We start from the raw sequence: 14,841 nt of genomic DNA on the forward strand, positions 1-14,841 counted from the left end.
GAAACTTGCTCAACAGCTTGATGTTTCATAACTTTAAAGGTTCATAGATCAGAAAATGTTCTGTTGTATTGTTGGAATTGTAATGTATTGTTGGAATAAAAGTACAAACTAACATGTAGCAGAAAAACAGCAAGGAAACTATTCAAGTTTAATGTGAGTGCACTACTTTGTAGCTGACCACTGGATAGGAAGGATAGGTTCACATTCTGTCAAGGCTAGCTTAAAACAGTACTCACATCACAGCTGTCATTGTTGTCATGACAATCAATCACATATATCAGTATTTGCATGGAAAAGCCCCCAAAAGAAGACCCTTTAACTCTAATACATTACATTATTGTGGCACATTGAATAGACAGATCTAATTAGAAGTCAATAAATTGTTTCCAAATTTCCAAGCCTCCAGACATTTTTTGTCTTTTCATTGAACTTAGTTAATGTGGCAATACTGTTTTAAATTGCATGTTGTTTTTTTTTTAACATTCTTTTTCCAATTAATCTATTATTATGTGTTAAATTTGATAGTATTTCACACTAAACCGGGGTGGCAGCTGAGGTCTAGATGTGCCCCTGCTGCAGAGATACTTCCTGATGCCATTATAATGTGATGTTATAAAGTGATGGGGGACAAAATCATGCAATATCGAGTTCAGCTGAACCTAATATGAGGCTTCAGAAGTCGGAGTGGGTATCTTCCAATGTTTGGGTCTTTTTAATACTAAATGTTTCGTAAATATGGTACTAGAGGTTCTTAAACAATCAATGTGATGCCTCAAGCAACAGTGAAATAATTTAAAAATATTTTCATAATAGAGAATTAAGGAGATGTCATAAGAAGTTTTATTCATTTTACTTGAAACTACTAGAGGCTAAATCTAATTAACTGAAGGTTAAAGGAGAATGTTTTTACATGATGTTGGTCCAGCAAACTGTAACAATAACACCCCATTTCACAAGTGAGCAGCTCATATGATTTTATAAATGTTTATTTACATTTAGTTCAGGAGAGCACTTACATGGCAAAAGTATTAAGATTCATAAGCATTAATCTCAGGATGGGAAAAAGGTTATAGAGCCTTTTCTGCTTTCCAGCCTTTCACCCTCCATCACTTCCTATCAGCCAGTCTCTGCAGGAGAGCTATGACTGTGTCCTGTTTGGAGGACAGCAGCTCCAGGGCTGTGGCTATCCTGCCGAGGGACTCCACCATCCGTACCTCCCTCCTCTCACGCCTCTTCTCTCTGGCTTCCACCCTGCGGCGAGCCACCCGATCCAGGTAGGCCTGCTCCTCCTGCCGCTTCAGAATCTCCTGGAACAAAGGGGAGCTGGTTCGCTCCTCGCTTCCTTTCCGGCTCTGTCCCTCAGCTCCTGACATGGTTGTCGCCGATAACGAGGTGGAAACGGAAGAGGTGAGACAGGAGGAAGAAGGGGGGAAGGAGGAGGAGAGGCCAAGGAGATTCTGACTGTTGCAAAGAGGCGCATTGCTAAGGCGAAAGGGTATGACGCCGGATGAGAACGGCGGAGCTTTGCGGCCTACGTAGCGTGATGTGTTGAGGTCTGTGTTACTCGCCGAGCCGAGGGAGGGGGAAGTAGAAGCTGTGTCTGTGAAACAAGGGGAGGAGATAAAAGAGGGGGATGGCACAATGGTGGCTGGATGAATACTGGTTGTAACAATGTCACTGTTGAGGACAATCAGGGGCTTGAGCTCTGGAGCATTTGTCGGGCTAACAGTCGCTGTAGTCATTGAGGCAATGGCAGCAGTGCTACTGATGATTTGACTGCTGATGGCTCCCTGGCCCGTGGACTCCACGCCGCCAGTCGAAGCAAAGTCCCCATTGGGGCGGATGATGGTGGGGGGCTGCAGAACCTGTGGTTTTGCAGCGATCTTTGCCAAGGAACCAGACAGCATGGACACGCTGTTTCCACCTTTGTTTCTTTTGTTGTTGATGATCTGAGTGCCAACAGTGTCACAGAGGGTGGCATCCATCAACTAGAGAGAGAAGAGACAGACAGAGAGAAAGGAAATGAAATAACCCGGATACTGTTGCTGCAGCATGTCAATGAGCTTTCCATACGCAGTTAGCAATGTGCCACTTTTGCTCTTGTTTTTAATTTGATTCTGAAAAGGCAAAAATATACACAATCTTTTGAAGTCCTTAGGCGCTCTATCGCTCTTATTACAGCACTGTGCACGCTGCTTCAACATGTGGAGAACACCAAAGCTTGCTGATTGGATAGGGTTCATCAAACAGTCAATTACGCATGTCTTTCAGGTGAAATATGTCTGGTAAAGCTCAGAGACACATTTGTCACACAGGTTTCACAGGTTTCTCGAGCTGTAAACACGTAAACAAGTGTGTCAGCCTGTATGTATTTATTTATGTATGTTCATTTCGATTATTCTCTGACAACGGGAATAGAGATCTGAAAGGGGAGCAGGAAGACGCAGAAGCTAATAGTCTGCCAGTGGGAGGTTTATTCTGACTAATTATAACTTTCCAAAACATCTGCTTGCACAGCAGTCAGTATGGGTAAAAGTGGTTTGGTGTTTGGTTTCTGGGTCAGAACTCAGACCTGATCCAGTTCCAATTCCCAAGCCAGTTGCAGTCCAAATTAGCCCCATAATTAATTATAAACTATGAAAAGTATCTGATGTTTTATTTGAAGATATTTTCATGTTTGATCCAAACTTGAGGGAAATAGACTCCAGAAAGGAAGCACTTATTTTCCTGCTATCAGACTTACATCAAAGAACTCCCAGGACGTTTTAGCGTGTCCCGTCTCCCGGCTGCGGTCCTTCACCCTCTTGTACGTGACAATGAGGTTGTTCCACTTGCGGCGGATCTTTTCAACAGGTAGCACGTGCCCCCTGGAAGCCATCTCCTCCTGGACGCTCTGGAAGAGCTGTGAGCGCTCCCGAGTCTCGTACAGGCCCCAGCGGCGTCCGACGGCCTCAATCAGACACAAAACAGCTTTGGAGGAGAAATCGGAGCCGGAGGGAAGCGTCTTCTCTGAAGGAGCAGGTGGCATCGCTGAAGCTGGGGACACAGGTGAGAGAAAAAAAAAGGGATCGCTCCATATGTAGATGTGTATGTAACGATGATGTTTAATATAGATGTTACTGATGTTGCTTGTTTAGTCATGAATATTTCATATTATTGAAGATTTGAACCCAAGTATTCAGGGGTTTTAAACAACGAGGAACTCCCACACTCACTAACCGCTGAAAAAATACTATTTTATTATTTACATTAACGACGTTTCCCCCTGTATGACCTTCATCAGGTATATGGGCTCCCCATGTACCTGATGATGATGGTACTGACTGGCAATGCACATTCAGGTGTGCAGAGATAGTTTTTCTATACATTCTCTGTATATTTATATGAACATGAAACAGGCTGGAAATACAGTATATCATTATTTCTATATAAAGTGTATTCTGAGCTCCCTGCACCAGCCAGAAAAGGCTGAGAAAGCATAATTTAAGAGCTTGAGATTTAATTTAGTAATTTTCTTCACTGCTACAGAATTTGATGTGTATATGTTGTAAGACCTAAATCTCTGGTGCATGCTGCCTGGGGAAGCCTATGTGTTTTATCTCATTCTGATGACAGAGGAGCTCACACTCTTGTGATCCTCTTCCACTGAGGCACTCACCTGGAGCTATCTTCAGGTAAGTTTTTCCATCGCCCGACGTGGTGAAGTAGCGGTCTGTGCTCACAGGATCTAAATGTTGAGACAAGATAAAAGAGTACAGATTCATACTGGCAACTTATGATCCAAACATGAAATTCATCATTTAATAAGTCACGTGAAATGCACTCACACAGCAGCACGGGAGTACTTGTCGTGGCTGCTTGGAGCTCAGCGTCAGCCAGCTCCTCTGCAGTCTGATCCCCCCCTCCTCCTCCTCCTCCTCCTCCCCCCTTGCATGCGGTATCTCCGCAGGGCGCAGGCGACTCCTGGCTGCCCAACAGCAGCGCAGATGTGCTCTCGTCGACCGCCTCGGTCTTCACGTGCATTGTTGCGACGTCGCCGCTGCCTCCTTGCAGATTCCCCTCCATGGCTGGCACAGACACCGGCGCATAAGCCAAATGGAGGAGAGAGTGGGATTGAGAGAGAGAGAGAGAGAGAGAGAGAGAGAGAGAGAGAGAAGAGGGAAGAGGGGGGGGGAGCCTGTTTTGTATGCGCAGGCGTTGAATTGGGAGAAAGTTTGGAGCTTCGAGGATCTCAGTCGGTGATGCGGAGTTCAGGCTCGTTACGCGGCTGCCGAAGTCATGACTCCCTCCCGCACGCCGGGTCAGTTGCGCACTCCCCCCCTCTGTATGTTTTTCATGAGGGGCAGAGAAATGGCTGCGCTGTCCACCTCAGCCGACGGATGCGCAGGGCGGCTGCGCAGCTCTCAGCACAGATTTGCTGCTGGCAACTGTGGCACTGACGTCAGCTGACCGCAAATACAGCCCATGCATAAAAACACGGTGATCTCCAGCCAACAGAGGGTCCAATCTGTCAGTTCTGTAGATTCAGTTAGTTTTCCTGCTGTGTTAAATTAAATCTGTAATATAGATTTAACCTTTAAGGGCAAGTTTGTCAAAATAAGCCAAGGTTATGTCATTAACATGTGCACAGACACATATTTTATTTTAATAAAGACATCCACAAACAAGAGATCAGACAGAAAGAGAGAGCACAGGGAAATTGCTTTTTTAAAAAACTGTGTAGTGTTGTGGAAATGCTGTAAATCGTTCAAACACTTTCGACAAATACATTATGTTACAATACATACGGTACATTCGTAATACAGACATTCTGAAGCATCAGAAACGTCAACACATATGGCAATGAAAGTAATGTTGGGAGAGACATAGGAAATTAACCTGCATGGAGTGCTGCTTGGGTGTAAAAAAAAAATAATACGGTGTTCCTCTGGTGCTCTTGAGTTAGGGGGTCCTACTAGTTCAGAACTGTTGAGGGAATCTGAGGCACTCAAGGGTAGCGATTTAAAAAGCCTTCAATATCTCAATGGCTATTTACTTTTATTTAGAGTAGCTGTTAAAAAACAAGTCCAACACTCCCAGATCTTTTAAAGTTCCAAACTTGTAGTCTTCAACCCCAACAGACACATATATAATAGGAACATATGCCCCATGACCTACAGTGTTTAACAGACATAACTTTATACAATAGTATAAATTACCCTTTAAGTTATAAAAAAAATTTAATAATTAATTTCCCATTTTATTGAGTGCATCTGTGGTAGATGAATGTTTTAGATGGGGTAGTCAATGTATAGTTTGTTTATGGGGGTTTGTGATTTTATGGTGATATGGTGGATGGAGGATGTCTGGTAAGAATCTGGTCACAGTCACAGGGTCAGATCAAAGGACCATTTGTGTTGAAGACCCTAAAACCTTCACATGTGATTTACAGGAACTGGATATTTGTTTCACTTACTTCAAGTGCACTCTCTTCATGACCAATTATGTCTTTTGGGATATTTGAACCAGATACAAAAAAAAAAAGATTTACCACAAAGCTGTAATTCCCAATGTTTAACCTTTTCCCAGTGGCCACTGAGTTTGAAAATGAAACAGTTTGTGTCAGTGAGCAGTCTACTCGCGGACGTTGAATACTTTTTTAAATTCTTCATCAAATAACTCCTTCAATCTGTTGCCCATCGCAAAGAACTCAGCATTGTCCTGCAAAAGAACACAACAGTCCTTGTGACTTTCCTAAAAAAATCATCTTCATCTCTGATAACTTAACTTTAATCTTTTAGTACTACATGTGAAAATGATGATGTTTCTTACTCGGTTGTAAGAAGCACAGTTGGTGAAAATGAGCTGGATGTCGGACACAAACTGTCCGACTGTCTGGTAGAGCTTCTTCTGGAGTTTGTCTGCTACTTTGCCCAGCCACATCGGAGTCTTGATCACCTTGGAGTAGTCTGCTAACTGTGGGTGCAAAGCAGGAATGAATGAAATACTCAACAAGCAACAATTTAATTTCACACTACTGTGAATAAAGACCTGAAGATAATCCCTCCAGCTACCAGCTTATTCAGTGCACTTTAATATGCCTGGGAACCGCAAAGAGAAAGACTTACATAGAGGGTTGGGTTTGTAGTGAATGTTTGTTCCTCATCAACGTTGCACAAATGCAGGAGGAGATACTGACATTGCTGTTGATGTAAGAAAGAAGAGACGAATGGTGATGGCAGTGTGACAGAAAGACAGGCATTACGATGTAAAGACCTAAAGACAGAGAGACAGAAAGAGAGACACAGAGTGTGCTCACCAGCATGCGTTGTGATATTTGGAGGGACGTGGCTGCTTCCATTGTCAGCTCGTTGAAGTAATAGCACCCTTGATTGCTTTTGAATACGCAGAACGTACACATCCATATACTATCGTCCCTGTTCCACACACACACACACACACACACACACACACACACACACAATAAATTATATATATCCTGACGTCCCGGGTAGGAACAAGAAGAAAAACATATCCTTGAGTGGGGGGGTTTTAAAAGTGTTGAAGAGTGATATCAGTCTCTCAGAAGCGTAGAACACATGACAAACACACAACTGATATCACATAATCAACAATTTTTTTGAGTCTTGGTCTCTGTTGTCTCCTGTTTTGATAAAAACTCACCCTAAAATGGCGTCTTCTACATGAGGAAGGTGACATTTCTGGTGGAAGGAGCGAGGGCAATGATCACACACCACCAACTCTCCTTCTTCTTCTTCTTCGTCTTCTTCCCTTTTACAGATGCAACACTCATCGTCGTTTTTCTGATTGTCCTGCCATGACAGATACGTTCAGACTTGTACTGCAGCTCAGTGGGAGACACACAGGTGTTATGCTGCCATTGTTTTACGCAGAGCAAAGGTGAATGTTGAATTAGGAAATGCTGCTGATCAACAAACTTACCTGCTCTGTACTGTCTGGTTTGCACAGTCTACAGGAACACAGCAGTGAGTGGATCTTTAAGATTTTGGCCTGTAATAGACAGCATTAACTGCATCATCAATGGCATTTTTCTAAATCAGATGCTAGTGTTTCTCCTCTCTGTAAATGAAATGTTTCTTGTAACAGGATTGTCAACCAGTTTAGGCTGGTTTTAGTCCAAGGTGGACTGTCATCAGCTGAACTGAAGGTTTCTCTGTTCTACTGTCTTTCAGCTTCATCTAGTTACTTCCAACAATTACATTCTTTCTGCACATATATGGTTTCTCGAGGTGATGTTGGATGTATATATAGGTGAAGTTTTATCTTGAAAGTGGGGTTTTGAAACTGTAACTTCTTTAGAGCAAAGTCCAGCTTTAGTGCACATTGTCCTATGACTTGAGAATGGACTTGGAAAGTCACATTAAAATTATAATCATTAAATATTTCATTCGTAATCCTATTTATGCTCTGCATCTTATTTACATTCCGTAATTATCTCTCTATTGTCATCTTTTTCTTTTGTTAGTGGCATGTCAGATTCTGTAAACCTGTAATCCAGTGCAATTTTATCTCATTGACAACAGCCTCACTGCTTACTGTTCGCTCTCTTTACACTCTACCAGAGCTGTATTAAGCTGCTCCCGCAGACAGCACTGACTGTGATCACTCATCAAAAATGTGTCTACAAGACAACTGTCACCTTTGGCATTCTCAGATGAGTTTCAGACGGCAGGCTGCACACGTCCATCTACTCAGCAAGCTAACCTACTTTACTGTGTCCTGCTGCTCTGTGGAGAACTGGCTGCACTATAAACAGATTGACCAGTCTGTTGCTCTTTTGTTATATTTCTGACAAAGCAGCTGCTCAACAAATGTCTGCTGTAGTGGTAAGGCCTTGCTGTTACTGCGGTAACCACGGGTGTTGACAAATCCACCAGAGCTGAAATCTTACACGCAAAGATGCACAGTTAATAATTCAAGATGGCATCAGTGGACTGTAATGACAACACACACACACACACACGTAATAACACCAGCCTGACCATGGTTACCTCTGTGAGGACACTAAGTGGTTTCCCTTCCCACGTGATGTCTTTCCTCCAGGAGGCATCTGTTTGACAGGACGCCTCATTCATGAACTCCACTGGGGTCAACCAGCTGGTCTCAGTACGAATACTCTTCCCACAAGTCCCTGGTGGTGAAAGTAAGTTCAGAGGAGACAGGTTTTGTGGGGTTGGTTTAGCTTCATCTGACTGTTCACCAGAGTAACAGGTCGGACATTAAACAGGATGTACAGATACACATATTTACCCTTTTTGTGTGTAGAAAAATAGAGTTACCTGATGCAAATCGTCTTTTGTGAAGGGTCCCGCTTAAAGCTCTACATGTAACTTTGAACACCTTCTTTCTACTGTCAGAGTTGGCCTCTGGCTGCTGCTCCGTCTCTTCCTCCATCTCTCCTTCTTCATCTGTAAAGGACACATGTAAACTACTATTGCCATGATAGTGGGACATGCATGTAAAGTGATTTGCTATTGTTGCCAAAAATGTATGTCAACCCTGAATATCACTTTGTAGAAACCAGCACCTGTGACATCTGTGGAACCGTCTTTGCTGTTTGATGAAACCTGGTCTTCACTGTCTGAGGCACACTCATTTTCATCTTCTTCTCCCTCAGACACTGGAAAAAGAAGGAGGCGAGTAGTATATATATCAATAATTCTTCTTATATTAGCAACTAAGAAGCTGTTTTTTCTCAAATATATAGATTTAAAACTGTAAATTGTATAGATGCCAACATAGATGAAAATAAATTAGATAGATAGATAGATAGATAGATAGATAGATAGATAGATAGATGAGGTAACAGATGTTCTTGTAATAGCTTGTGGGGATGCAGTGCTCTCTCGTAAGCTATCAAAAATATAAAACTAATACTCCTGAACTTTTCTTAAATCAGCAATTATTAATTAATTAATAATTAAGTGACAAACCTGTGATTGAAGATGGGAACAGTGATTTCTTGGCCTAGCAGGAGGAAAATAGGGGGACATGGTTCAGATTAGAATCACTAAAAACAAGACGATACACTATAAAGTCAGAATTTATTTACCATATTTTCTGGACTATAAGTCGCTCCAGAGTATAACTCGCATCAGTCAAAAAATGCCTCATGAAGAGGAAAAAAACATATATAAGTCGCACCGGACTATAAGTCGCATTTATTTAGAAATGTATTTCACAAACTCCATGACCAAGAACAGACAGAGATGTAACTGGACACATAGAGGCCAAAAAGATTGAGAATTCTACCGGGAATGTTAATGAAGACGAAGGAGTGAAATGAAGTGAGCTGGGCGATAAGAAGGCGGCCAATTTACAAAAGATTCACTGAACAAAAATGCTGATGTGGTACATGAAAATTTTGCTAAAAATGTGGAGAATGCAATGCAATCAAGCATTTTGGGCGATGTCTAGGCAAACGCTGGGAGCAGAGCAAATACTCGGGAGGAAGAAATTTATTTTACAGCATCCAAGACCAAGAACAGACATTCAATCAGGAAATGCAAGTTAAACACAATAGCACACAGTAATTAACATAACATGCCACCGAGTCCAACAGGCAAGTTACCAGCAGCAAGTTCACCATTCATTAAATTCTTCGTCCTCCGTGTCGCTTCTGAACATAGTTGTATATATAACGGCTCTGGTTGTCACAAGCCTAGAGCGCCTTCTTGCGGCTGTGGACAGTAATGTTCAGGCTACTCCTTGTTTCATGAATTATTATTCAAAAACATGTTAAATTTCATATACAAGTCGCACCCGACTATAAGTCGCAGGACCAGCTAAACTATGAAAAAAAGTGCGACTTATAGTCCGGAAAATACGGTATTCATGTATTTTCACCAGTTTTTGGTCTTACCTTTTTACACCCTCCTTTGTACTTCACTGATTTGAGGTGACCATCCTGCAGTGAAATTGAAAAAGCAGAAAATAAAAGAAATTTTCACAACAATAATTTTTCATCATTTCCTGCCGTTGGCCATCTAACTCATCCCGCCTGCGTTGCAGTGTGGACATTAGTGGACTGAGAGGCTGCTTACCAATTACATTCTTACACTGTATGCAGGCACATGTTTTAAGGACACACTTTTTTACCTTTATGTTAGCACTTGGTTTATGATATTAGTTTTTTGCACTATTATTTGTTGCATGCGGTTCGTTCATGTTCTGCTGCTGTCAAGTATTTATCTATCAGAAATGTGTGTGAAGTGTTCTAACGAGGCAAACTAACATGGTTAGAGAAAAACAAGCAGTCTTGCAACGTGTATGTTACAGAATACACAACCTGTATAAGTTTTGCCAAGGGGGTGTCCATACAGCGAATGCTCAGTTTCCAATTCTTGAAGCTCCCCTTCCCTGCAAATCTCTCAAATTCACTGGGAGTAAGCCACTGTTTGTTGACTAAAATGCACTTCTCCCCTGAAACAATCAGAGAATTGGGAATGTGTAAATGTCAACCATAAATCATCTGCTGTGATGGCCAAAATATGTCACTGTCAGAGGTGGTCATTTTTATATTAAGAATTCTACATTTAAGATTCTGAGATTCAGTGTTTTCAGTCATTAAGATTTACTGACCTTTAGCCAATCTGCCTCTGACCAGTGTCCCTTGCTGGTCTCCACAGGTCACAGGCAGCTGGGACTTATAGATTTCCCAGGTCCAAATGTCGTTCTTCTCTCCCTTCTTCAGGGGAGAAGCTGGAAAATAAAATAAAAACTATTCAGACTTCTTTATTCTAAATGAGAAACTGTCTTTTTTGTTCTGATTCAGACATTCTGCTAATTTAACTTCTTCTAACTGAACGTAAGTAAATGTACTGTATAAAGATCACCCTGATATTTAAACTAATAACAATCTACACTTTTTAACAGTAAAACTTGAAATACAGTCATGTTTACAAGGGTAAAGCATCAGTGGGAAGTGACTTACAGAAGGATATTTTCTTGGACTTTTTCTTCTGACTTGGAGTTGACTGAGATGATGGACCAGCTTGCTCCTCCTCATCATCGCACGTACTTCTCAGCTTCCTCTTCTTTTTCACTGAGTTCACTCTCTTCTCCTCTCCCTCCTCATCCTCTGAAAGCTCCTTCCCTTTCCCTTCTTTCTCCACCTTCTCTGGAAGTTTTGTGTCAAAATGGAAAGACCCTGCAATTGCATGAATTGCATCTGCATTAATGTCCATGGATACAAAAATATGAAGTAAAAAGAATGAAGAAACGACAGGGAAAGAATGATGAGAGAACAAATCCTATTTTCTAATCTAGTGCTTCCTAACCTTTGTTGTCCGCTGTGTCCACTCAGCCAACGTCAATGTTTAAGTAAGACAGAGGGATAAAAATGGCAGGAATAGTTGGATGAATTGCAAAGTTTCAAACTAAAAATATTCTTAAAGTGATATCTCATAATCTAATCTACAGTTACATTCATTATTGCTGTGCACTGTGGAGCAATGCAGCCCAGAGATATGAGCCTGCAGATCACACTTAAGCTCTTAAAGGTCCAGTGTGGAACATTCAGGAGGATTTATTGATCCTCAGAAACTGAATATAATATTCATGGTTATGTTTTCATTGGCGTATAGTCTCCTAATGAGTGGTTTATATCTACAGACGCTCTAGGTCACCTTCTATGGAATCGCCATGTTTCTACAGTAACACTGAAGGGACAAACCAAACACTGGCTCTAGATAGGGCCGTTTGTGTCCTTCACACATCGAAGGCGACGGTGAAGCGAGGGAATGGCAACTACACCGCTAAATGACCCTAAATCCTACACACTGGACCCTTGAGGTGTTATCAAGGTATAAAAAAGAAGTGAGTGGTCTACATACTATGATGGAGAGGTGGGCATCTTCCCATAGTATCGCATATTAGAAGAAGTGATACGACATTACAGATGTTTCACAACACCACAGATAATGTGTCTTTTGTAGTTTTGTTTTTAGGAAGTACATTTTTAAAAATAAAATACAGTATAAAAGTCAGGTGTGGTGTGATCATTTTTTTAGGCCATACAGCCCAGCCCTACTATGATGGGATGGCTTACAGTAGTGAAGCATGTGAGACAACATTCTATTTCACTAATTTAAAAAACATCTAAAGTTTAAAAAGCCAGCTAATATTAAGAACAAACTGCTATTAGTATGTGATAAACAACAGAGAATACGCGCCTACGTACCTTACAAACAGGGTTTTATGAGTATGTATATATACATGTTTCAGGTACCATGTACATAAAACATAAATCACAAGCAAAGACAATAGAAACATAGAAAGCAGGGTCACAATCTTTAACACCCTGATGACCATAAATTGTAGAGTCTGACCGTCCATGAGGCTGTTGCGCAGCAGTCGCAGGGTGGGGTAAAGGTTCATGATGGTCTCCTTGAAGACACACCTCCAGAAATCTTTGATGTAGTCTGATCGCTCTCTCTCCAACCAGTCCAGAACTTCATAAGTAGCAATCTTCAGGTTGTCTTTACTCTTCATGCGATACATCTTCTGCACACACACAAAAGTATGGAGACAATATAATAAAGACATCTATACCAATATTCACTGTTTGCTCAATAATGATATATGTAAATAAATGTATGTAAATCAGAATTAGAATCAGAATCAGAATGTATATGTAAACGTGTATCTTTTTCAGTACATCCGTACATATTTATTTTCTCATGCTGGCTAACTTGATCTTGATTTACACTGTACAGTATAACCACATAGAGATTCTATAATACAAACACTGAACGTAGCATGAGTTCAGTTTCAACATAGCAGGGAATGCACTACAAGAAAAAGCTTGAAAAGCTCTAAATGCAATTAATTAATTTATATATATATATATATATATATATATATATATATATATATATATATATATATGTATATATATAACAATTTTGCATTAAAATTATTTAAAATATTTGACAGTGTTATCCAGCCCATTGCACTGTATGGTAGTGAAGTGTTGTCTCCAGAGCCATATCCATTGGGACAAACATTGAACTGAATCTTTACATGCAGAATACTGCAGATGCATTTTTACACGTACACAGAAGAACACCAATAAATCCATCTAGAGCAGAATTAGGTAGATACCCAGTGATAATTAACATTCAAAACAGAGCATTCAAACTTTTTAATCACCTTAAATCCAGCTGCCTAGACACCCTCCATTCCAAAGCTCTCCAAACTCAAGAGCCCAGAAAAGATCCCCCCCATACACACAAACCAAATGATAAGACAATATAAAGAAACTAATACTGAACATTGGAAAGAAAAACCTAAAAGCCAAAGTACATTACAATGTTATCTGGCCATAAAAAGAGATGAATTAGCAGGATATCTCTCTGCTGGCAGAGATAGAAAGCAGAGACAGATCCTAACCAAGTACAGGCTCGGTGACCACAAACTGGAAATCATCACTAAAAATCAGGCAAACCAAAAGAAAACAAAATATGAGGTCACTGTTAACTTATATATATCTAAATAATTAAATCAATATCATAAATGTGCTATGACTAGTTAATGACTACTAGTCAACTAGGAAAATCAGTCGGGCCCCTTAAGAATGATCTAATGTTTTTCAGATTACTTAGAACTGTAAACTGTTGAGTGTTGGCTGGGTTGTATTGTTTGTGTGCCACCGTGCCCGTTGTCAAGAGTTGTATTTAATAATAATAACAAATAATTCGCCAAATGCATCAAAAATAAAGTACAGATATTTGAGCAAAAAAGTTGTCCCAAAAATAAAGTAGAGCTACCTCAAACAGCTACTGTAACACAATAGTTGTACTTTGTTACCTTCCACCTATCATTAAACTATAGAGTTTATAGATTGATTTAATAGTTTTCTGCTCCAGACATTATAGGGAGGCCCCCCCAAATGGAACCCATGTTGTCTAGGTCGGGGCCTGGTCCTGGGGCCCCCCTACTCAGTTCGAGTCTTACAATGACTACTTTATGTTTGAACAATACAGCATTATAACCTCTTCACTTAGTTTTTCCCTGACTCCTATTATGTTGCAGACAGACAGATCCATAAGGACTCTCTCAGGATGTCCATTCACGCAGTTCCCGCTCGCCTCCCGCAGCGCGCGCTTCATTCAAATAAGGCCCTTATGAGGAAGTGTGTGTGTGTGTGTGTGTCTGTGTGTGTGTGCGTGTGTGTGTGGAGGGTAATAACAAATGCGTCACGTTTCCACTTCAGTGCGTTACCTTGTATCTGTCCTCAGGGATCAGGTTGTGGTCCCTGAGCTGGTTGAGGAAGGTGTGCGGTTTCTCCATGCAGGACATTTCAGTTTTATGGCAGTGGAAGAAGGTCAGGAGCTCGTCGGACTCCAGGAAATCCAGCGGGTCCATCGAGGGTCAGCGCGTCCACTTCGGACCACTTTCTCTGCAGAAAACAGCAGGGCGCGGTGCTCCAGATGCTCTCCAGATGTTTTAATACACCTCTGGCACCAAAATACAGGGCTTTAGAGAGGCTCCCTCCGCTGTTGCACCATTAAGAAAATCCTTAGTATAAACTGTCCTGGTCAGCACTGTATCTGCATCTGGAGTGTGGACACAGTGAGGCTACACATGAGCACCCATGGGCTACATGCACTAGGATCTGTAATGTTAATTATAAAGCGATACTTGCTACTGACTCAAAGCAGGAATCAGATTTAAAGACAGACAAAAGATTTTACATATCCGACCGAAGCTTCTCCCGGGGATCAGCCCACAGATTGTTTCGCAGTTCCGCCTTTCGGTGACGTTTGGAAAGTGAAACTTTGTGTCTTCCTATTGAGTCGCAGTTCTGCTCAGCGGCAG

The 14,841-nt window shown here is 41.3% G+C and overlaps 2 protein-coding genes across 2 annotated transcripts; both read right to left on the reverse strand.

Moving 5' to 3' along the window:
* Positions 1-970: 970 nt before the first annotated feature.
* LOC127356446 (uncharacterized) lies at positions 971-4,462 on the reverse strand. The gene is made up of 4 exons (XM_051388182.1): positions 3,828-4,462; positions 3,659-3,727; positions 2,744-3,036; positions 971-1,988 (listed from the first exon to the last, which is right to left on the reverse strand). Exons 1-4 carry the CDS (start codon positions 4,063-4,065, stop codon positions 1,107-1,109), a joined length of 1,482 nt encoding a protein of 493 aa, XP_051244142.1. The 5' UTR covers positions 4,066-4,462; the 3' UTR covers positions 971-1,106.
* A 145-nt stretch (positions 4,463-4,607) lies between these two features.
* Positions 4,608-14,773, reverse strand: sp100.1 (SP110 nuclear antigen, tandem duplicate 1). Its single transcript, XM_051388181.1, has 16 exons — positions 14,245-14,773; positions 12,351-12,525; positions 10,955-11,170; positions 10,603-10,722; positions 10,310-10,443; positions 9,884-9,928; positions 8,955-8,988; positions 8,549-8,641; positions 8,301-8,429; positions 8,013-8,152; positions 6,943-7,011; positions 6,664-6,812; positions 6,299-6,416; positions 6,108-6,182; positions 5,812-5,955; positions 4,608-5,700 (listed from the first exon to the last, which is right to left on the reverse strand). Exons 1-16 carry the CDS (start codon positions 14,386-14,388, stop codon positions 5,614-5,616), a joined length of 1,872 nt encoding a protein of 623 aa, XP_051244141.1. The 5' UTR covers positions 14,389-14,773; the 3' UTR covers positions 4,608-5,613.
* Positions 14,774-14,841: the final 68 nt, after the last annotated feature.

The sequence above is a fragment of the Dicentrarchus labrax genome, unplaced genomic scaffold, assembly GCF_905237075.1.
Source record: "Dicentrarchus labrax unplaced genomic scaffold, dlabrax2021, whole genome shotgun sequence".
NCBI classification, from domain to species: domain Eukaryota; kingdom Metazoa; phylum Chordata; class Actinopteri; family Moronidae; genus Dicentrarchus; species Dicentrarchus labrax.